The sequence below is a fragment of the Pleuronectes platessa genome, chromosome 1 (assembly GCF_947347685.1).
Source record: "Pleuronectes platessa chromosome 1, fPlePla1.1, whole genome shotgun sequence".
NCBI lineage: Eukaryota > Metazoa > Chordata > Actinopteri > Pleuronectiformes > Pleuronectidae > Pleuronectes > Pleuronectes platessa.
In genome coordinates this window covers 27,721,048-27,745,836 of record NC_070626.1, presented here as the reverse complement: position 1 = coordinate 27,745,836, position 24,789 = coordinate 27,721,048, and the positions used below count along the sequence as shown (strand labels likewise).

Below are 24,789 nucleotides of genomic sequence, written 5' to 3'. Positions count from 1 at the left end.
CGTACACAACACGCGGAGGCAGCACGTAAACGCACTGTGACATTTCTTGTTGTTGTGTCTGTGCCGCGGTGCATCAGACTGAACACACAACACACAGTGACTGTGAGCTGTAAACTGACTGTGATGCAGACAGACTGGATGTATGTGCTGCACATTCCCGGTGAACTTCAAGCTGCAGGAGCTCCTGACACAACAGAGAGGCTCCCATTTGTCATGTGTGCATGTTAGGAGTGTGTGTGTGTGTGTTTTACAGGTGTACTGAGGTTGGTCTCTGAGGAGAGCCCGATGTGGGTCAGTGTTGTGTGCACATGACGCAGGTCAACAGTTTAAGCTCCAAGTCCTCACATGTTCTTACACACACGACAGAGATGTAGTGCACAGGTAGAGCCCGCCCTCGCTGCTATCCCCACGGGGGGGGGGGGGCTCGGCTCTCGCTGGCAGGCATTAAGGCGCAGAGTGTGTGTGTGTGTGTGTTTGTTTGTGTGTGTGCGTGTGTGCTGTTCTGTTCGCCCTCCTACCAAGGACACGGGTATAGGGGGGAACCGGCGGCTGACCTAGAAAGCGACAGTGACTGAGCTGTAGCTGAGCCTAGAGGTGAGGGACGTCCACCCCCGTCTGTGGGCCGGGAAATCCCCCCCCCCCCCCCCCCGCACGCCACTTTCAGAATGTGGGTGAGATTTGGAGCAAAAAACAAAGAGAACAGACGAGGAGAGGAGAGCCACTTAGTGTCCTCTCCTCTCTCTAATGCCTGTGTGTCCTCCAGTCAAAATATTCTAATGAGTTTATGAACCGTCTCTCTGCACCGGCTGGATCAGGGAAATATGTCCGAAAGAAATGTCTATTTTTTTTAAATACTAATTTCAAGCATCCCTCACTGAAGCAGGCGGAGTTTAAAGCATCTAACGTGCACAAAACACACACACTCACACAAAACACACGCACACACGCACACGCACACACACACAGACAGACACACACAGACACACACACGGGGGGCTTACAGTGTATGTCGCTGTGAGAGTAAACAAGAAGTGGCTTACAACAAGAACATGCTGCCTCTCTCTGGTCTGCTGTTGGGTGGTCCGCCTTAATGCACAGTGGTAAATAGCCTCCTCTGTGTGTGTGTGTGTGTGTGTGTGTGTGTGTGTGTGTGTGTGTGTGTGTGTGTGTGTGTGTTTGTGTTTGTGTTTAGTGGTGTGGGCCCCCTGTTTGAAGTGAGCGCTCGCTGTATGTGAGTGAATATTTGTCTGCGTGCATGTTTGTTTACTTGCACATTTTGTGTGTGTGTGTGTGTGTGTGTGTGTGTGTGTGTGTGTGTGTGTGTGCTCCTTTTGAGTGCATCCTGTTTGCCTCAGTGCCAGTGTGAGCACATTCCCAACAAGCTGGCTGGAGTTCTTTTTTATGTGTGTACCTTTGACTGCGTACATAAAGCCAAACGTTTGTGTGAAAGGGAAAGTGTGTATATGTTTGTGTGTGTGTGTGTGTGTGTGTGTGTCTTTACCTTCAGCCTGGGTGGCCACTTTGAGCGCGGCGGAGCTCTCCCCCGGGCCGTTGCCGTTGTGTGCCACGACCCTGAAGCGATACTTGGTGTCGGGCATGAGGCTCTGGATGGTGACCTGCATCTCCCCCGGTCGGCTGGTGTTCACCACGCGCTCCCTGAAGTGGACACGCAGGCAGCGGGGCTCGATAAACATTTCAAACTGACTCAATCAAACACATCAGTTAATCAACAGACGGATTAAGATGAGCACGTTCACGCTCATGGTTCGAGACGCAGCTACACACTGGGTTGTGTGCACAGTGTGTTTCCACTTCTTGCTTCTGAGTGTAGTGACGTCTGGTGTTTGCACATCGAGCTCAAACACAGTGAATATTCAGATTCTGCTTCAGAGATGTTTTACAGGGACAGAAACACAAAAAGAAGAACAGTTGTTTGAAAATCCTCTCATCCTCCACAGAAGAGTTTAATACTCTGCTTGTCTGAGCTGAATGTTTTGTTTGTACGTCCATGTTAAATAGATAATCCTTTCGGGAAGGAAGTTTGTTTTTAATTAATGAACACTTACTGCTATGATAAGTGCTCTAACTGCTTTAATTAAAGAGGATTTCTTTCAGACTCCTGCACAGGAGTGTACATTATGTATATTAGTACTCTGCTGACGCCAGCAGTAATGTGTGTACAAGTACCCTCCCGGGCAGTACTAAAGAGTGCGTGTACTACCTGCTGGTGCCTTCCAGGCTGTAGAACACCGAGTAGGTTAACTCGTCTCCGTGCGGCTCTGCCGGCTGGCGCCAGGTCAGCTTGATGAAGCGGGTGGAGACCAGCGAGGCCACGACGTCCCGAGGGGCGGAGGGACTGGGCCCTGCTGGACCGGCTACGCCTCCGGAGCCTGGCGTTACATGGTCAGTAGTGTTAGGAGTCAGTGAAGGGGGAGGAAAAGAGGGCAGGGATACATCTGGGGGGGGTCGGGAGGAGGAAGAGGAGGAAGAAGGGAAGGGGTGGTGGGGTGGTGGGGAGCGTTTGGAGAAGATGGGGGGGGAAGGGGGGGGCGTCCAAAAGGAGCAGGGTGAGGAGAGGTCGGGAAGTGGAAAATGGAAATGAAAGTGGAACGAAAGAAAGAAAGGAAGGAAACAAAAAAAAGAAGAAAAAACAAAATAACAACAACGTAACAAAAAAAGACTTTTGGCGTGACACAAACAAAATCAACACACTTCTACTACACTCACGAAGCTGACAAATAAAAGCACGATACAAGGGGAACTACACATGCACGTCTACACACGGCTGTCTAACGTACAGGGGGGGGGGGGTGTGTGTGGGACACATGGTCATAGACGGCCTTCCCCCCGCCAATCATTTGTTATGGCAAAAGGAAAATGATTGGTCGGCATTTTTTCCCGGTGACGTTTTTTATTGAGTAAAAAATCGTCCAGCGTTGGAAGGCAGATGGAGAGGGAGGCTGTGTGGAGGGACACACAAACACACAACCTCCTTCTGGCCCCGACAAATGCACACAGGAAAGCCGTCTATGCTGAGGAAGTTAAGATTGTTTCATTTCGGAGAGGACACCCCCCCCCCCCCCCCCCGCTGATCACTGAACCCATCATCCCCGTCTATCGTCCATACTGGTTTCTAGATTCCCTCAAATAACACATCAGATGATGGGTTTTTAAAAAAACACGACTGCTGTCACATTCCACATCCTCGCCACAGAAATGTCTGTGATTTCACTTTGTGTTTGTGTGTTTGTGTGTGTGTGTGTGTGTGTTTCTGTTTTGTCTTCGGAGGAACAATCTGCGGTCCGACTCAGTCAGACCTGCTTTCCATTTGCCTGGCAAGTGGGCGAATGAAAACTAAACCGTGAGGAGAGGACGTCAGTGTGTGTGACATTTCCATTTGTTCGCAGGTCGGGGGGGAAATTGACTGGAAGGCAAAAAAAAAGCCGGGGGAAGCAGAACCGGAGCAGAGTGAGGAGAGAGAGAACAGTGTGTTGTTACCGCAGAAGCTGTGTTGAAATGCAAAACAGCCGCTGGTTGTGTGTGTGTGTGTCTGTCGAGGCATGTGGACTACCCGCTAATTTGGCTTTCAATACGTGTGTCTACATTTTCAGATTTCCACTTCACCGGCTTGATTGTGATTTGCTGTGATACGAGGGATTTGCAGATTTTTTTCCAGAGAATGAGACGTTTGAAGATTCGTCTCCGCACATTAACGCTCACGCACAATAACACGGTCGGTCGAGATCCGACCTTTCTGCATCTGCACAGACATCTGAGGCCGTTCAGCTCGACACACACGTGACACATGGTTCAAACGCCCTGAGAGACGTGTGTGGTTTTTTATTTTTGCAGCATCTGTACGTCGGCAGCACTGTGGAGCCATTGTGCTGCTTGTCAGATTTAATATAGGATGTTTAGGTGGGCGCGGTGGACAAGTGTAGTGGCCTTGGTCTCCTAACCACAGATCATCTCCATCTGTGCCTTCAGAATCATGAAGTACACAACAAGGTCTGTTGAAGCTTTGTGTGAGTTTAAAGAGAATAGAGCAACAACACATCTGTAGGTTCAGGAGATGGAGGAGGTGGTCCACCAACAAAAAGGTTTGTGGTTCGATCCCTGGCTCCTCCCCTCCACATACATACGTACTTTGGCAAGACTGTAAATAAAGATGGACGACAGGACTGCTCCCCCTGGTGGCTGGCTGCAGGACAGGTCGTAAACCCTGCCTCCTCCATGTTAATACATGGGACGTGGACAAAACTAAAAGTACACATCAAATACTTGAATCCTAGATGTTTGAAGCTTCACTTCTGGATAGTGGGAGGAGGTGGAGACGTGTCGTCCATCTTTATTAACAGTCTGTGTTTAAGACATTGAACTTTCTGACGGCTGTTACATCAGAGTATGGAGGATGAGCGGCAGATGTTTAGACTAGAAAAACAGCTGTATGCATGCAGTATACAAGAATGTAAGAGTTAATATCATACAATCAATAAAAAAACTAGTCAAATATAATATTCAGTTGTTGAACACCTGGTTATTACTTCAACTCATCGTCAGCAGACATCTTAAATCTCCACTAGAGAGGCTCTGATAATACAGATACTTGTTCAGATAGATTTAGAATTTATCTGACTATTAATGATACAAACTCTGGACGTCAATAATCTCAAACACCGTCAGCTCCTCAGCCTCAAAAGCTGCCGTTTCATTTTGAATCCAGTCGGCTGGACCAGAGCCAGTAACAATGAAAAACACATTGTTGTTCTAATTCTTCCTGACTGCAGAGTAAATTACCAGATGCTGAACAATTATCCTCATTTACACACACACACACAGAATGGGGGGGAAAAATAGGCACAACACTGCGTTGTCTCACACGCACAGACACACACCATAGTGATGGGATTATCACAACATCAACAACCATCACCAGGCCCACAGGATGAACAAAAGCTTTAAGCCTGTTTGTTGATGGGGAGCCACATCCTCACACGAGAGACAACAGGATCCAAGGAACTGAGGGGGACTCTGTGCTGCGAGAGACAACACCGCAATTACTGTCACAAATTATTATTCACCTTGGCAATGGAGACAAAGGTCCGCTCATAATAAATCCATAAAACCCGACATTACACGACAGCAGTGCTGAGACCGGGACAAAGACACAATCTAACACTGGAGCAGGAGGAAACAAGCGGGGAGATCACGAGGAGAAACAAGAGAGATTCTCCAAAATCAGACGATGCTCCTGGATTGAAGCCCGACTAACCAACCCTCCTCTGGGCTGCGTCTACAAGCAAAGGCATCTGGCTGGTGGTGTCTGTGGCTGGAAGCCTGGGGGGGGGGGGGGGGGGACTACCAAGGAGGCTGCGTTCAGAGCATCAAGTAAATAGCGTCTCATGCAGAGAGGATGGCAGCTCACATGCTCTGTTCATACGAGAGGAGAGACCGAGTGAGTGACTTTTTTCAAGTGGCAACACACTGAGATGGTACCCATCGGTTTGTTAATTGCTGTTTGGAAGCCTTGAGTTGCCATCTTGGTTTCTGGCCCAATGCAAACAGTTCTTTATCGTCTATTCGACTCTAAATGGAACCATCGTTTTACGAAAATGGACGTCAAGCTGCATGAATTGAAACGATAGATTGAGATCACGGAATCCTTTGGAAAATGATTTGAATCAAGTAAGAAGCCGAGTCGGTTTTCTCACAGACGTCTAGAGAAACTGAGTCGTGGACTAGAGGAGTTCCCTCTGCTGGACCTTTGAGAGAAGACAGGTTCAGGCTCTTCCGCATTGGCTGAAGTAAATAAATATACGATGGAAGAAATCAGGACTTGCAACAAAATGGAAAAAGACTTCAAACTGAACGGAGGGACTCGATGAAACGTGATTTACAGATTTACTAAATCATTTTTTTAAATACTCATTAGGCAGATAGGAATCAGTACGACTGCGCTTAAGGTTAAAAAAAAGACGAGCTAAACACAGGAAATCAGTTATTACCCTTTCAGAATTAAGGTTGCATAGAAGTGCTATAGGCAAAAAGAAAACAAAATAGGCCTCTTTAGAAGCAGGTCTGAATAAATGAGTTGAAATGACTGGGATGAAGCTGAAGAAATGAGAAATTAAGTGTGCACACTGATTGCACCACATCTCCAGTTAGACGTATTAAAAGCTATACGAGGTTTTGATGGCGTGTCTCTATAACCAGAAGGGCCCCACTCGACAACCTGAAGCTGCGACTCCAGATCAGATATGAAATGTGAAGTATCACTAATCACCATTAGTCTAACATTACCACGGGTTGACAGGGACAGTAATCAGCCAACAGATTCTCCACCAGGCCTTTTTACTTCTGTTGAAACGAGCAAACTGGAAATACGTAACTGGGAAGTTGGACCCAGAGTGTCGAAAATGTGTTTAATATTAGTGTGTTTTGTATTTTCTGGAGAAAAACCAGCATTTGTTGACATTAATGTATTTTCTATGCAGCCGACCTGATGCACACACATAGAAGGAGACGTAGATTGTAAATGTAGAACGTTAACGTTCGTTGCTGCAGAAACACTGTAAAGGTTCTGTAGTATATAAAGGAATCATTTGAGTGCACTGTTCAGGGAGGAGAAGAGAACAGAGGGAGCTTGAGTGCTGCAACGGAGAGAGAGAGAGAGAGAGAGGCAGGTCACACCGTCTCAAAGACACGTTGAACCCTCGCTGGCTGTGGATCTCTGAAGAAAGGAACTGAGATAAGAGGTCTCTCTCCTTCTAGTAAAAAATAAACCTGACATCTGTGTCAGATCAGAAAAAAAAAAAAAAAACATACAGTAGACCCTGCTGAGAAATGCATTGTGGGACAGGCGAATGGAGGGGATCTAATGGTTATTAGACGCTTCCATCTTCATGCACCTCGTGGGTAATTGACATGCCGGGCAGGTTTCGGTGTCCTTCTGACAATCTGTCTTGTACATGCACGACTCGGACTGTTACAGTAAGGAGGTGTCAGCCGCCCACCGCCATGCCAGGCTCTATTCATAGCTGATTAATAGCACCATTAGTCTCTGCGCCAGAGGTAATGAATGTCTGGCATTACGGCTTAACGAGGAAGGTTACTCCAGATCTGCATAATAAATCTGTGTAACCAATACACAAAAAAAACTGTTTGCACAAAGACACACATAGCGAAGCATTCATCTCAATATGCAACGGACGTAAAAGCTGTTTCCTACAATTAAAAATAATTGCGGTAGTGGTGAAGTTCTGATTAAAGCAACTTTTATCTGGCGCTGTGGACACTAATCCTCTGCTGCGATCCCCCCGTGAGCAGGACTGAAAAGTTAGGCCAAGTACTTTTTTTTACCCTCATCATCTGGTCTGAGTGCACAGATAAGAGAGCCTACCTCACAGGCTCGAGCCGCACAACTCCACAAAGACACCGCAAATCTACTGAATAAGGAAATGTGCCAGAAGCATCTACAGCTCTGGAACCACAGATTCAGATTTCAGAGAGAATCCAGGCCGGCCACGCCAGAATCCTGCTGGATGGATTCTCTCAAGACTGGCCCCCATGTCTAATGTGGTTCGGTAATGAAAACCGCATGAGAGACAAATCCAGCACAATGCTAATGGTCCATTACAGAGTCACTACTTTTATGTGCCATTGAGAACGAAGAATGAACGGAGTAGGAATGAACAGTATCCTCACAGGGCCGGAGACAGAGGCTTCAGAAAACCAGCACAAAGGACGACTGTCAATTAAAAAACGTGAATGAGCAAAACAAGCGTCATAATCATATGAAAAGAAAATATCCGACGATGAACTGAAAAGCACATCTCTGAGGATGAGGGGGCGGAGAATCATAAGACACTTAACAAAACAGAAAATGCATGGAAACGTTCTTTTATAAAATTGTGATGGTAATATAACAATTGTTTCTATGGATTCGCAGACGGATGGATTTACACATTTGTATGAAAAAGGATAAAATGTGTCGAGGCTGCATGATTCATAATGTGTGTCTAGTAAAAAAAGCAAAGCAGCAGAGTGCAGAGCAGAGGAGGAGAAGAACACATTCCAGGAAATGTGTCGGCTTTATAAATGATCTGTATTCACATGTAGGTAGCTAATAAAAAATGTCGTCTGGACCCAAAACACCACAAACATTTTTCGCCGTTTGTGTTTTGTTTGGAGAAACATTGGAACTCGTGGGATGAAAGAAACTAGAAAGACACCAGAAGCCACAAAATACTGGCTGTTGCCCGAAGAGGCTAATTCGTGGTCAGACGACAGCCGGCTCCAACATGGCTGGATAGTTACAGTAAGAGCTTGAAACAAATAATAAATACTTCTTGGCCTTTTGCCTTAAATGAGACGGTACAGGCATGAAATGGGGAGAGAGAAAAGATGAAGACACGCAGCAAAGGGTCGGACCTGAACCCGTGGTCCCTCTAGAAGGAATCCAGTCTTTGTACGTGAGGCTCCCAGGTGAGATAGAGGGATTCTGAAATGTGTTTCTCAGCCGAACGTTCATTAGGCAAAGCAGGACTGAGAGAATGAGCTAGAAACACCGAGACAAAGCCAACGAAATGAGCAATTTCAGCAAGTCGCTCGGTAAATGTGGAAAAACAGTCGGTTCCCGCAAAGCAGCCGCTGACACACGCGACTGTTCTTTTCTCCACAATCTGGTTCCCCCCCGCGCTCTCTCTAAAGATAAGACCGGAGAGATGAGCGAGGCTGACAGCTCGTGACATTTGAGCGGCTCCTCAACGCCCACAGAGGAAACGGGAAAGTCAGAAAGACGAGACAAATGTTTCAAGGGAAGACAAAGTGAGAGGTGAGGAGGGAAAGAACGGGAGCGGGAGGAAAATGGCTGACCAGGCAGGAGGGGTTTCTTCGGTTTCTTTTCACGACCTTGACAAATTTCATTTTTTTATAATTGAAAAGCAAATATGGAAACAATAGAAATGTGACACCTTCATCAACAAAGGCTTTGTGCACCGGGGGAAACTCCTGGTTTGGACTGTGAGCTATCTGGGGACATGTCTTGCTCTCTGCATTGTGTCCACACACCTTATCACGGCCGAGGGGAAGCCGGCTGAGATACAGTCTCAGATGGCTGAGGGGCGGAGCCTATCAGTAACTGCACACGTTCCCCTCGCGCTAAGATTATCAGAGAGAGAGAGCCGAGATTAAAGCGAAGCTCCAAACTCATAAAAGCTTAAAGTGACAAGGTGTTCCGACTCATCGATGAGATCTGAGAAACTAAAGAAGAAGCCTTTTGTCTCTCAAACCGATTCTCCAAACAGACTCTCAGTTTTCCTCCCTGCTACTTTCTAGGCCATGTTCACAATGATCGAGAGAATGTTTGAAATCTGGCACGGTCCCCGGGAGAGAGAGAGAGAAAAGAGCTTTTTATTAATTAAAAGAAATACATGGAAATCTCAAAAATGTAAGAGTTTGCTCCTCATTAAGTCTTTAGAGGTTGAAGTATTTTTCTGCAACAATTTTTGAGGCAGTGATGAATCTGATGAAGACGCCAGAAGGGAAACATCAAACGGGAAGTGAAGAGGAGGAACTGGGAGAGGTCAACACGTACATGCTCAAGACGGAATATTGAAATATGGGTATGGGTGTAGGTCACGATTCTGAAGGGGGGGGAGCTTAACGCAGCTTCTCTGCTTTAACAAGAACCCTGTAAATGCTGCAGTAAAGAGTTTGGACTGGGTCACAGATGTGTTTATGTCTCCTCACTCCCCGAACGCTCCTTGAGGAGGAGGAGACAAAGTGGGATGTGAAAGGACCCATCTGACAGATCAATGGGACTCCTGGATGCCATGTGGCGATACACTAAATACTTCAGTGGGAGGGAGGTGTTTGTATTTCTCTCTATCGGACGTCTAAATCCTCTGAAAGCCTGCACGTGTTCTTGTCTATCAGGCCGTCCCTCTGAAACCCTGCAGCTATTCCCTCTGAAATGGCATTTGTTCAATTTTCACAATCCAAAATCAACATTCCCTACACAAACACGTGGAAGGCATTTTGCGTGGCGTGTGTTTTGGATGTGTTGATGGTTTGTCTGCGTCTGAATCCGCTCACGGCCCTCCGGCAATTTCTCTTCCTGGTAACTTGGTTTTCATAAAGTGACAATCCCTGCCCTGGGTTCTCAAAATAAACACCAGGCGCAGGGTTTAATGTGTGGGAATGTGTAAAATGCCAGATATACATAAATATATAAATATATATATATATTCTACTGAGACGGGAGAAAGCCCAGAGGATCCACAGAGCTCAACATGTGGTGGGAAAACAAACGACCCTATTTGGAGATGACGGCTGTAATTGAATGGGGTTGGGTACATCAATTATTAACCATCCACTGTGTGTACATACAGTCCTTTGCCATCAAACACATGTAGCCCCCCCCACCACCCCAATCCATGAGCCACTGGTGAGTTAATTTGGGTGCGACTACAAACACACACACACTTGCAGGAACATGCACAATCATGAGACCAACAGCTGCGTGCCCACACTTTGGTATGCAAATGAAGATGTACAACTATGGTATACAGTGTAGGCCCAACCCCCTCTACACCTCCTTTCACATTTTATACGAAGCTGCATCATATGCATCACATGCTCCACACGCTGGCTGGGAGTAGAAAGCCTCCTGGGCCTCCTCCTCTCCAGCAGATCAGAACAGCCAGTGATGTTGCACATCTCCAGAGGATTTCACCGCCGATGCCCAGGACTGCAAACAAGCTTTTCTTCCTGCATCGCCTGCCTTTGTGTCTTATTACCTCAGAGAGACACCGATACAATGCAACCTTTCCAGGGGAACAGAGCAGGCCCGGAGTGAGGTAATTGATTTCAGGGAGCGCTCTGTGCAACACTGTGCATGTGTGTATACATGCAATTTCCACATTTCATGTATAAAGTGAGTGGAGCCGAACCGTCAGAAAAAAAGGACTGAAAAGGTCAAACCGGCTGTTTGCAGAAGGGGGAGCAGCTGCGTGTCCCCCGGGAGACTCACTATCAAACAGACCAGCTAATCAAACTCCCGCCCATAGAACGGCCTCCCTGGATCACACCTACTGGGAAGCGGGTATCACACCCTGTTAGCAGGCAGCGGGGTGCGCACGGCCCACTGGGATGCTCCTCACTGGTCTACTTTTAGCTTGTGGAAACTGGGCGGCTCAGCGGTGAGAGAGAGAGGGGGGGTGGGGGGTGGCGGTTGCCAACAGGAAAAATAAAAGCTCCAGCTTTGGTGGCGCCGCTCACAGGGGTCAGCCGCCTGCAGCCGAGGGGAAGGGTGTGAAGGGGAAGTGGTGTTTTCGTGCCATGTGGTACTTCCAGTTATTGGACCCAGAGGAGCGTCGGCGTCCAAAGCCATCAGATCGGCCTCCTGCACGAGTGTGTGTCGGCCACGCGTTACTGGGCTGTGTGAAAACAGAGCGCCAGGAAAGAGGCAGATTCCACACATACGTACGCAGTCAGGCTGAAAACGTGAAGTTGATAACGAGACCGACCTTCAAACAAGCTGCACCGACGCAGCTACTGACGGCTATTTTTAATCCCTTTTTTGTCTTTCCTGTGCAGAACAAGAGCAAAACAGTCGTCCAGAACATCGAGCAGTTAGCACTTTGGGCGACAGACCATTTATAAATGAGGCAAAGCCTTTCATCACGGATGAGTAAATACAACCCATAGAAAAGTTCAGCCGGCACAGTGAGAGCCTCTGCTTGTAAACACACACAAACACACAACCACACAACCACACACACAAACACTCAAACACTAAGCACCCTCCCCTGAGAGACGGAGCCACAACACAAACACTTACTCAGCTATCAGCGTCTGAACAAAACACAAATTCGGTGGAGGCTGATTTCAGCTCTTCACAATCAATTTGGGCGACAATTTCTCTGATCAGCTTGCTACAGCCTCTAGTGGGGGAACACACTCGCTAATCACTATCACCAACATGGTGTGTGTCTGTGTGTGTGTGTGTATTTCCCTGCGTGCATTCTTTCAGGGCTTTATCCCTAAATTTGAATTTCAATCTGATTTGCTGGGAGGCAGAATTCATTGGAATACATTCCCATTTACATATTATTAATATTCTCCATCAAATGGGCCCGATTTGTTTTAAATTCCCTTTTCATGATCACAGGCGTTTATAAATGTAATGTTCTAAATAAAACAACAATATTATCATATTTGTTTAATCAACCGTAATCCACCAGCAGCACAGTATGCGACACTGTGAGTGAAGATAAGGTTCTTATTACAATAACACCCACAGCTACAGGAGATGAAGATGAAATGTAGCCGCTAAGAAAACAGGTACAATTTGCCGTTTATTGTTTTTATTGTAAAATGACTCATGTAGTGTTTAGAGGGCCTGAATCATGTTGTCACGTATTTCTGTCTCTGCCTCCAAATGTATTACAAAGAGCGAGTATCCAGTCACAGAGAAGATGTAGTGGGTGAGAGAGTGAAGGCGAGAGAGGGGCGAGAGAGGGGCGAGAGAGGGCGGCCTTGACTTAATGAATACAGGCTCCAGCGAACAGTGAGAAAACTATTTAGTTGCATCAGTCAGTAAATACAAATGAAAATGTTGTGTTGGAAAACACACACACGTTCACTCCTGCCCACTCAATCTATAGGGAGATTTATATAGAGGACTGTATAGTGTGTCCATCTGCACAATGAGTCAGTAAGTGCTTCATCGTTGTTGCCATTGTTTGTATATGAAGATGTATGGGTCAGAGGCCCGACTCCTTCCAGATGGGACATGAGCAAAAAATCCTCAAAGATGGTTCCTGTCATTGTAGGTACTTCTTAGTATTAACTAGTATTAAGCTTGTTGTATCGGAGCTTAATGTATCAGGGGGACCTATAGTTACCACAGCTCAATTCCCCATTCCTGCATTTCTGGCTAGCGAGAGGAAGTGGAGACGTGTCATCTTTATCTAAAGTCTCCGGCTGTTAAGTGCAATATTTAGTGTCTGCAACAAATTTCATTATTTTTAAAGTCTGTTTGCTGCTGCTTCTATTCAGGCTGTAAACATCACACAGTTCTCTCTCCTCTCAGCATGAGCACGATGCATGATGGTACTTTTCATGATGCACTGTGGAATACAATGAGTCCACAAAATAGGGTATAAAAATTCTCACTCCACATTCTCACAGCTCTACCCGATGGCAACCTGACTTTAAAGTGAACCATGTAGAGAGTGAGTTTGGACCCAGCCTTAAAGCAGTGTGACCATACGTGTGCACGTGTCCCCGGGAGAGGGCGACACATGTTGTGTAGCTGTCACATCTGTCGAAGCCACACTTAACGATGCAGTCCGCGCCAAACAGGAAAACATGGCAGCCGCCCTGACACATTCACAGACTCACAACGTTACACACTCTGCTCCCGCTGGCCCGGCCCTGACCCTGCTAAAAGATGATGGAGCACACTGTATTCCCTGAAGTGGGCCGGGGCTTTCACAGAGCGCTGGAGGAGTCTGGCTGGAGGGAAGGGTCTGTTAGCAGCCGACTCTCACTGCTTGATTTGAGCAGGGAATAGGGGGGGGGGGGGGGGGGCGCTCTGATGTAACGGAGGAGTCTCCCCTCGTCGGTGGTTTGTCTGTGTTAAGAGGATTTTTTCTCAGTTTAGAGCTCGGTCTGCTCGAACTTCACTGGAACTCGCGGAGTCTCTTTGCTATTTAATCATGATCTAGTTACATTTTATATCACAGGGATTCATAATAAATGTCTCTCTGCCCCGCCGGATAGAGCTGCTCGAGTTTCTCACTGTCGTCTCTCTCTCTCTTTATATTCGTACTTGGAACACGGGGAGAAAGAAAATAAAGCTTCAAAAATCTTAATATATTTGTAAGTAAACTTGAGTGTCTGCACAGAGCCACCACAATGAGCGCAGGGTTCCCTCGTGTGCTTCAAGGGTCCGGGTGGAAATAATTACTGCTTTTGCTGAAACGAGACACTTTCTATATTTAAGTGTCTATTTGTTGCATATTTGCTGCAGTTTTCAGTTCTGTTTCTCCTCGTCAGACTTTCTGTGGTCCACAGTGAGAGCAGAATTTCTTTCCCGGCTTTCTCCGGCCCAGTTGTTGTTCTGTTGTGTATCGGTTTTGGTTTTCTTGATGTTGTGGAGGTAAGTTTGTCACAGACGTCACTCTGTGTGTGTTCTCTGTTCTTTGTTCTGGATTGTTTAGCATTTACAGAAACATGTAGAGATGCATTTATCTCACTTAAAAGCTGTTGTTATAATTTTTGTTTATACTCAACGTGTACAAAAGGCTCCATGCTGTCCCCTGCAGATCCTTCCCAGGCAAGCTGTAACTTTATTTTCTGTGTTGTGTATTAGTTACATCTAAATAAAACCTGCGTGGGCTTTTCCTCTCTGAGGTTTAGATCTGTATTAAGTGTTAACTGTCTTGGCCCCGATCACAGCCAGTGAGACTCTGAGACTTTCTGTTAATTGGCAGCAACAGGTCGTCTGCAAATCCAGTCAGAGACTCTTAGTTCCTGAGTCACTTCCCGCAGAGATCTGGAGCTCAGCTCGGCTGTGATGAATTGATTCTCTAATGAAGTTATGGTATGTGCCACTCTGTAAATAACCTCTCTCAGTATCTCTGTGTGCCTGTCACTTTGTCGGCTGCAGCGCACGTGTCGGTTCATCACGGAAAAAAACAACCGGCTCTGCAGGCGGTGACGAGAATTCTCCGTCTCTCAGCAGGGGGCCGCTACCTGAGAGGGGAGGGGGGGGACAGGGCCCTGCTGCTTCCTGCCACAGGTCTAAGGGGGGGGGGGGAGCGGCTGGATGAGAGGGAAGATGAAGCAAGCGGAGGTGGGGAAGAAAAAAGCGGAAGAGAACGTGAAGGAGGAAGAGATGAAGGAGAGAGAGGGGACTGAAGAGGAGGGCTTGGATGTTTAAGCTTTGGATTTAACAGAAGCTTGAATAAATTCATTAGCATCAGAAAGAGTGCATCATCCTTCTTCATCATCATCTGACAACCCAAAATCATGTCTGGGAACAGGATCAGTCTACAGGAGGAGGAAGATAAGGACGCTTCGATCTGATGACGTTCCAGACCAACAGGGCAAGGTTTAGTTTAACCAACAGAGGAGGAATTGATCCGGATCAAACTGCAGGATGGTTCGGTTTGTTTGCATTATGAAAAACATGCTTTGGGATATTTTGAACAAATGCAGAAAGTTGAGACAAAAAGAAGCAGCAGCAGCTCTCAGGATTGATTCCAGTCTTCTCCTCTATAATCTTCGTGAGCAGAAAGGCACTGAATTCAAATAAACAAATCAAAGACGATACAATACGCACACCTGTCCAGAAACCAACCAATGTCAAGCACACGTAGGTGATAACAACACAAAACTAACATGACAAAGACTTTAACCTTGGTTCAGACTCTGGTTAGTATTTAGTGAAATGTCTCTGTCTCTTTCATGTTCAACAAAATTCCCCTTTCCAACAGTTGTGACTAAAATAGAATGAGAGTTTAGACCTTGCACGTCCAAACAAGCTTTGAAGCCTTCTGCAGTGAAGTACTTGGCTTGAGCACAAGGAGGCAAAATGTCCAACCAGTTATTTACGTGAGCTGTGGGCATGAAGAGAAGGAGAGAAGAGGAGGAGAGAAGAAGAGGAAGAGGAGGAGATGTGGAGGAGGAGAGAGGGACAGACAAAACCCAGACAGAGGAGTATTTCCATATAGAGTTACCACCACAGCATATGAGGAGTAGATATTCAAATGAGAGTGCATCTCTCTCTAAATGTATGCAAACATAATAAGCAGAAAGAAACAGTGGAGTGGATCCACTTCTCCTTTATTTGCCAAAGTCAAATGCAGATCTGTTTTTCATTGTAAGCTTTCAGGTGCTTAAGAAACAGAACAAACAATCTTTGACAAGTGGGTATCAAGTTATAGTTTCCAGGCTGGTATTGCAGACATGGGGTTTTTTGATTATACAAATGAAAAATACAAAAAGAAGGTGGAGGGGCCTCTTCTCTGCGGTGATGAATGTCTGCTTCTCACATGTGGGTGCAGCCCTGTGCAGCTCCTCACTCTCTCCACTCCGCAGTTTTCCCGAGGTCTAAATATTTGTGTCGGCTCTGCCCTCGACCTGAAAGAACTCCCGAGAAGGGAACCGCGTCGTAAAACCCTGGATGCCCACTGCAGCGCGCCACCTTATCCAGCTTCAGACGCAGCTGCAGTCTTTTTAAAGCACATGGAAAGATGACAATCATGTAAACAAGTGCTTTGTCTAGGCGGGTACGACTTCAAAGGGCGAACGACGTGGCCCATTTCCTCTCCGGGCTGTAATTACCGCCTACTGCTGTTTCATGCATGAGCATTTCACATAATTGTCTGCCGGGAAAAGGCCACGGCAAGTTGTTGCTACACAATGTCTTCAGATGACACGTGATGATAATCCCATAAGCGGCACGTCCACGGCCCGCCCTCGCCGTCACCGTGACAGGGAGGTGCGCAGGTGGACAGGCTGCCGGGGGGGGGGAATCACTACCGACAGCCACCAGTGGTTGTATTTATAGTTCAGTGAGGAGAGGACGGGGACTCTGGGGACTCTGGGGATGTGAGACAACCTCAGGAACTATTCAGTCAAATCGGTAATTGAGCTCATCTCTAGAGGAGAACGGTCATTTGATCGATTCCGGCCACTGCATAGTTGTCCCAGTTGATCTCTCCGACAACAACAACACGCAGCGACTCACAACAGAAACTCCAACACAACTGGAACAAACCTGCTGAAGACGACAGCTCCTAATGTGGCAGCTTTACAAGGGGGCACTGCTAGCCCCCCCCCCCCCCCCCCCCCTCCCTCGAGGACCACTTACTGGCATTGTGCTCCTATTCTCCCACATCTGTTTGCAACTAGCTGACCCACATTGCACATGGCTGTGGAATGTCCAGGAAAATTGTTGGAGACTACAATCTGAGGTCCTATTTTTGTACTCCCCCCCCCCCCCCCCCCCGTAAAAAAAACAAACCTGCAGCTTTCAAGGGTCAACAATGGCTAAATCCAGATAAACCTTACGGGAAGAGCTTTAGAAATGTTGTTCAGGTGAAAAGTCATCGTGAGCGACTGCAGTTCAAAGCCCTGTCTTACTGTGCATGCTAACAGCTGAACCCTTTTCCATTCCACACAGCCACACAGCAGGAATCATCATGGAGCCACGTTTAACCGCAGCTGGCAGCGTCACGATGCAAAGATTATGAGCGCTAATGAATATTAGCCAAGTCGCAGCCGCTGGGTGTTTAGAAAGCAGCTCGCCTCCATTGATTTCCCTGTTGGGTGAAGACAACTTCATCCCGGTGGCAAGTCCCCGGCTTATCTCCCCCGACTGCGAGGCAGCCGACCGACAGCCAGCGTGTTTCCCTGGCCCGGCTTCAGGAAGGATTCGGGCCTGGCAGGTGAGTGAGGGACACTGGACTGAGGGGAAACACACAGGGGCAGCGAAGAGCAGGAGGCGGAGGAGGGTCTGTGGTGAAGTGGACAAAGGTGTCCAGCTGTGAAGGAGGGGGGCCATACACGGTGGTGGAGGGTGGGGGGGGGGGGGGGGGGGGGGGGGGGGTACTCAGGCCAGCACAATTAACACAAAGCCCAACGTGCTGGATTATCACAGGAAGCAGGTGTCTGAGGAAGACGAGGGTGGAACGTGAAAGGCAGAAGGTGGCAGATGGCTGCAGAGCTGCGTCCGTACTGGTTTGAAACCACATCAGTTCTGCTTTGGTTACAACTGGTGTCTGCACGAATCTGGAGTTTTACTTTAACGCTGCCGGAACCATTTTAGTCTGAAAAGTCAAAAGCTGGATTTAAGTCTAGACGGGCATGAATTGAGACGTTTGGAAACGTTGACGCTCACGACCTCTTGCTGATTGGGTCTTTTGGGTCAGGACGTGGCCTTCACCGATTCGTCAGGCCACCAGCATTAACCTCGGCAGTGCAGAACACAACATGGAGAATCAGTTACAAGCCTCTCTGACCCTGTTGTCTTTGCAAACAGCTGTTGATCAGTTAAATCCTGCATTGTACGAGGATACAACTGTTCACGTGGGCAAGAGAGGAGCAAATTGCGACACGTCCATGTGCCCTATGGACGGGGATCAAACCTGAGACAAAGCGCTTGTGTGGACAGAGATTATATACGTATGTAGAAAGAGATATAAGAAAAAGACTGCTCCAGTGGAACCTAAAGAGCTTCATATCAACCTCACATCACCGAGCCGCTCGGGCAAAACACAAATAGCCGAAGAAAATGAGCTGATTTCCAAACACGTTCCCATCGATTCACCATTCGGAGTCGCAGATTGCACCTTTGAGGGAGGAAATTACTTTGACGCAGTGAGGCGAGCCGTTGTGGATGTGTCTATACGAGCAAAGAACGTCAATAATTCACAGGGAGAATAAAGAGTGTCACGGCGACTTGGGTTATTCTCTCGATTCACCATCCGAGTCTCAGATTGGAGAGCGGATCACAAACAAGCTGGAGATCAGAGCTGGAGGAGGCTCGTGTGATCGGACGAGAATCAGCGTGACCACGACAGATGTACGCACTCAGAGACGGAACAAAGCAAAGATAGAAAAGATCCTCTCTAATATTTATGGAATCAACAGAGATTAATTTCTTCAAAGCGCCGCTCAGGGCGAGAACCCCCCGCGTGCAAGGGGCACAGCTGTGTTAGTGAATTCATCCCATTTATCTTCAACTCAAACCGAAAAAAAGAAAAGAGGAACTTGGGGGCATGTGAAGTGTCAACACCCTGATCGCTGGTGTCAAACACAAATACACAATGAGCTGCAGGTCGTCATTATTCCTGACTTAACGTCCTCCCATCGGGGGGGGCGGGGGGGGGGGGGGGGGGGATGACACAGCTGGGGGGCCCACCGGTTGGACACTGCTATGTTAATCCATTAGCCACCTGCTTCAAGTGAATGGGGGGGGGGGGGGGGGGGGGGGGGAGTTCGCGCCTGATTAAGATTTCCCATCTTCCTCGGTGAAACGGTTTGAGTCAACAGTTAATAGTGATTCTGATTTATAGACACAAAGGAACTGATTTCTGCTGCCGGAGCTTTGTGTTGTCCTTTGCTCCACTTGCCAGTTTATTGTTCCTCCACTTTCCCCCCTTCTGAATATATTTTGATTATGGCTTTTTAGTGGAAATTGTTTTGTGTTTATTATCTTGTAGTTTGCTGTTGTTGTTTTGCAAAGAGGTTTGTTAATTTCCCCCCCCCCCCCCAGCCCTGCAGGTTAGACTCTGATTATTATGACCGTGCAAATGATTTCAAATCGAAGTTATGCTGCATTTTCTCCTAATGGTCAGAGGTAATGAAACACAACTACCCCGAGTACGAGGATGTTGAATTATTATTGTTATTATCATTATGTTACATTTGCCTCTCATTCCAGGCTCTTAGTCCCGGTGCTTCTAGCCACTGTCCTTGGCGTCCCCCCCGCCCCTCAGCAGCTCCTCTCTGGGAATTAGCTTTGAAAAACCTTCCTTCCACTTTAAAAGAGAAATGCACAGCCAGAAAGACGCCTTCACTCCACCGGTGCATGGGCTCTTGTTTAGGTAAAGCTCCCCGCTAAAAAGGAGGCCCTTTGCTTTTCTAAAGACGCTGCATCAAAGGGCCGGGCCTTTTTACTCGAGACATTTCTATAAGACGGGATGTGGAATGGACGGAGCGTCCCTCGCCCCAGATACAGAAAACCTCTGTTCCCTTTGAGTCACCTCTGGTCTAACGAGATCCCAGCGGTTTCATTTCACTGTTCACTACACAGCCTCACTCTCTCCTCACACCTTCACGGACGTGCACAGCCTCCAGGATCCGGTTTGGTGTTTCCAAATAAGACAAACTGTATAGAAAGCCGGAGAGGCGGCCATTGATCATTTCCCCCTTCATCGCTCTTTCTAAAGAGGCCAAACCGGGCCCTGGAAGGTTCTGAGCAGCCGGCTCGGCGTCTAACATTCAATCATTATTTGGACATTTTAACAAAATGTAAAGAAATATGGTTTTTGTTTAACATTTTATAACTTCTGTGATTTATCAGACTTATGGCTGGTGTGTGAGGAGCTTTGTTCCTGACGTTTATTATTTAATCTAATCAATAAAGGGTTTTTTGTCACTTCCTCATGTGTGAATCGATGTTATCTAGTTCACTACAACATCTACTGTCGGTGGAGACTGGCGTACCGTGATCCAGGATGACGAGCTGGGCGCTGGACTGGATGTTACCAGCATCGTTTTCGGCGAGGCACTGGTAAAATCCCTCATCCGACTTGACCAGACCCAGAACCTGCAGGTTGTGCTCCTTCTACAGAGCAGAAGGGAGGGAAATAAAAATAGGTTACAACAGGCGTTTCTAACCCATTTCAAAGTCTCGACAATGTGATGATGCAGAATCATGCAAATACAATTTTCTTTCTGGTGTCAAGAGAACTCACAACTATTTTGAAGTAGTCACTGGGGATGACAGCGTCTCCGTTCTTCACCCATTTGACGGTGGGAGCTGGCGACCCCGAGACCTCGCACTCGAACACGATGTCCATCGACTCGTGGGCGTAAATGTTGGCCGGCCGCTTGATGAACTGGGGAGGAACTGTGAAATACAGATGAGGAAGAGGAGTCAAAATTAAATTGAAATTACATCAACTGTCAGAGTTTGAGGGAGGGGGAATTGAATTAACATGTAAAGCAAAGGAGGAGATAAGATATGAATTAAAACTTGAAGTACGGTTATGTGCCTCAGTCAACCAGTGCAGTTTCTGTGGTTTCTTTGACCACTGACATGTGATCAGTTCATCTTTGTGTCTGATCAAAATCTGAGGAAATTCACTAACTGTTGACTTGAGAAATAAGAGGCCAATGACCTTGACCTTTGACATTTGAGCACCCAAATCTAATCCATTACTTCCTGAGTCTCAGTGAACATTGGTACCAAATTTGAAAGGATTCACGGCAGGCGTTCTTAAGATAATGAGTTCACAAGGCAAAAAAAGAGTTTTGTGAGGTGATGAAATCTAATCAGTTCATCCATGAGTCCAAGTTAACACATGTTCCAAATTTGAACAATAGGACGGACACCTAAAAACACAATAAAGACATGTAGGAAGAAGTCTGAACCAGTTTATCCAAAAGAAACCAGGCACATAAAAAAAAAAAAAAAAGTCCTCTGGTCTCTGCCAGAAAACCATCAAGACCGAATGATTCCATATCTTCTCCTCATTTGCCAAATTACCATTTAAGGGGAAAGTGGAAAGAACAAGAAACATCGTGCAACAGCAATTTATCCAAATGATTATCTGCGTCCTTCACACAGCGGTGACCTTTCCCCCGCAGATGGAAACACTCTGAATATTTGATAAAGAGGGTCAATAACCTCCGTCCATACTTATTCACGGGTGAAAAATAACAGCCTGGTATCAGTCGGTACGTTAGCGTGCTACACACGGCACGGGCGAGCACCGTCAGATCTCCCCCTCGTCCTGGTAATGAGGGCCAGGAAGGAGTCATTTGATCTGCTGGGGTGATACAGCGCCTCATCAATCTGTCCGAGAGCAAGGTCGCTGGGAGCACAGGGCCCAGGCCTCGTCCTCTCTCGCTCTATAATTGGAGGGTACGTGTAGAGGGGAGAGAGAGGGAGATGCAGTGAGACAGGCTGCATATACAGTATGTGGGTGTATCTCTGCCTCTCTGCTTTCCTCTGATAAGCAGCGACCTCACGTTAAATGGCTGCATTGTTAGTGTGTCGCTGTGTCGAGCCCCCCCCCCCCCATCAGCCTCCTGGGCTCAGCTACAGCTACTTATTAGCACCTATTCACCATTGAGCTGATTGGGTTTTAGCAGCAGCGGGTGGATTGGGCTCTTTTCTCAGCTTTACTCAGCTGAGCAGCTGATTGTGAGGTCAAGTCCTCGTGCGCTTGATGTCGCCGTGGCTAATTTGTTTTAACACGAAGCGGCTGGTTAGCAGATTAGCCTTCATCCTGCTGGGAAGTGCTGTTAACGAGAGCGAGACAATTAAGAAAATTGTCGACGTTTAAAGAAACAATCCACTCTGCACATATTTCTCAAACGATTACGGCCTCATTACATCAAGAAGCTGCGCAGTGACAGGACATGATAGAGTCGATTTTCCTTTTCAAATGATCTGATTCTTTTAAAATGGCTCTTTGGTGAGAACAAAGGGAAACAAGTCGAAGGCTACTTGAACTGGCTCTTTAATAATTGTGCTCAATTTCCCCTGCAGGACGTCAGACCTCCTGCTTTCACGTGAAGAGTGAGAACACAAGATTTCAGAAGGACAAGGAGGACGGGAGACAACCTCATTCTTCTCATTGATAAGGCTTCACCTCAGGTTAACAGTGCAGACAATACAATATAATTAAGTGCTTTTACAACGCATTCAAAAAGTAATTGCTGGGGTTACTAGAGCCATTTTCAGAAGTGAACTGTGGAAAAAGAGCGGTTTCAAAATGAGTCTTTTTAGACCAACAGAAAAAAACTCTGCAAACTAATTCTGCTGTGGGAATCTTGAATTCTGTCTTTCTAAGTTGACATCTTTGTGCTTGTGTTGCAACCTAACCTGAAACATTTGTGTTATTATTTTGTTTTCAGTTTTGCGTACATTGCAGGTCAGAAATATCCAGAATGAGCCAAACCACTGGTGGTGAATCCTCCAGATATCCTCCAGCTGTGTTCTCACATAAGCCTATGCAGATGTTTACCTGAGTTCTTACTGGAGGGAAGGCAGGAGAAGCTCCAGAGAAAGTCCACAGCAACTTCGGATAAAACCCAGTTACCCCCACCTTCTAAAAAAAATTAACAACGAGCCGTTCTTTTGAGCTTTTTCTTTTTCAACTGTTCTCTTTTACCTCTCTGGGAAAGAACCAGAGCCGTAAGATCAGGCTCCCTTTAAAGAGCCCAAATTCCCATAATGCATTTGTGTTTCCCTGACCTTGAAATGCACTTTGCCCATCTGGTTCTCCTTGCAACGCAGAGTGGATGGAGCGACCGTGGAAGTGAAGATACAACTCAGTAGAAGAGGAGCACAAAGAGAGAAGCACACAAACACAAAGTCCTCTCTCTGCATCCTCATTCAAAGACCCAGGGGAACCCAGTGTCCTCACTTTCCTCCAGCTCATCAAGAAAAGGAGCGTACCACAAAGTGATTCCCCCGTCTTATCAAGTAAACAGGATGATTAGGGAATTAACAATGTGTGCAGCTTTTAAACAGCTTGAACAGGCAGCAGCTGAAGGTACCATCATGTAAACTGTCAAAAAACTAATTTAAGGACTAAATCATTTCTGTCCTCCTGACAGGTTTTATTAAAATACTAAATGCATTAATTGAGCGTGCGTGGCTGGATGTTGTGTAGTCAAAATAGAGACCTGTACTTGTTAATGTGTGCGTTGCAAGTCATACACACGTTCCACTGTTCCAGTTCTCATCAAGTGGTTTTTCCTTGAGCCGTGTTTATAAATCCATGGGCCCAGATTTCATGCACGTCACGAATCCTGGGTGGATTTTCCCTTCAGGTTTGGAAAAAGAAAATATCAACTTGCAGTGCACCCCCACTGTACAGTATTTAGCTTTTTTTTCCATGACTACCAAATTCCAGTAGTTCTTCCAGCCGAGCAGGTCAAACATGAAACGAATGAATAGAGCCGGGGGAAACTGAAACCTTCCCTCCCCTCGCCTAATGAGTGTCTAGCATTTTCCATCAGCTAATCTGGTGAATACTGATGACTGAGGACTGGAACGAGGACGGTGATGATTGTAGTCTGGATCGCTGAACAACTACAGCCACATCCTGCCTTGTGTGTGTGTGTGTGTGTGTGTGTGTGTGGTGTGTTAGCGTGTGTGTGATAGCGTGTGTGTGCTCGTGTTTCCTGCAGGTGGACGTGTGAGCTGTGAATAATGTGTTTCACAGTGTGGTGTCCCCTGGTTATTTGTGTCTGCAGCAGAGGCAGGTGGAATCCTTGGTTTAGTTTGTGTGTGTCAGGGATACAGGGTGTGTGAGTGTGTGTGTGTGTGCGTGTGTGTGTGTGTGGTTGTGCGTGCGTGCTGAGCCATGCGTATGAATAATCCTAAACGGGTCTGGATACTTGTTTCATCCCATTAGCACTGGTGCTATATACTGTGCATAACTGTGTTTGCTTCCTTCCCTGCCGGCAAAGTGTGTATGGGTGGATTTTGTTTGCATAATACGTGTGTGTGTGTAAGTGTGTGTCTGTAAGTGTGTGTGTGTAAGTGCCTGCTTATATATGCTAACAGATGTATGCTGTCTCGATTCAGGCACGTTGATCGTATTTGTGCATTTGTATGTATATATAAATATATATACATATAGATTTCATTTTTCAGAGCCCCCTGGTGCGCTTTGCTTGTGACAGGTCTTGATGGTGACTGGTACCTCGTGTCTCTTTATCTCCATCTCTGTTTCTCTCTTTTCTCCCCCCTCCCTCCACCTCTGACTCTTAATCTTCCTATAACTCCCTGTCTATCTCTCCATCTTCAGCCCATCTTCAGCCCATCTTAAGCCCCCGCTCCCCCCTCTCCCCCCCTCCCTCCCCCCTCTCCGACTGACATGCACCATTTTCTCTAAATGGAGTTCAGACATTTGGAACCTATTGGACAGAGCAATGAGTAGAAACGCCTAGATATACCAGTAAAGCTTTGGGGGGGAGAGGTGTGTGGGGGGGGGGGGCGGTGCTGGAAGCCATCAGGACTCAACAGAG

At 46.9% G+C, this 24,789-nt stretch overlaps 1 protein-coding gene across 1 annotated transcript in view; it reads right to left on the bottom strand.

Moving 5' to 3' along the window:
- neo1a (neogenin 1a) overlaps positions 1 to 24,789 on the bottom strand; it is a 161,717-nt gene that overhangs the window by 27,939 nt on the left and 108,989 nt on the right. The window contains exons 6-9 of the mRNA XM_053418626.1: positions 20,496 to 20,650; positions 20,245 to 20,365; positions 2,222 to 2,456; positions 1,502 to 1,656 (exon numbers count right to left, since the gene is read on the bottom strand). Of these exons, the coding sequence (XP_053274601.1) occupies positions 1,502 to 1,656; positions 2,222 to 2,456; positions 20,245 to 20,365; positions 20,496 to 20,650 (666 nt within the window). The remainder of the gene's footprint in view (positions 1 to 1,501; positions 1,657 to 2,221; positions 2,457 to 20,244; positions 20,366 to 20,495; positions 20,651 to 24,789) is intronic.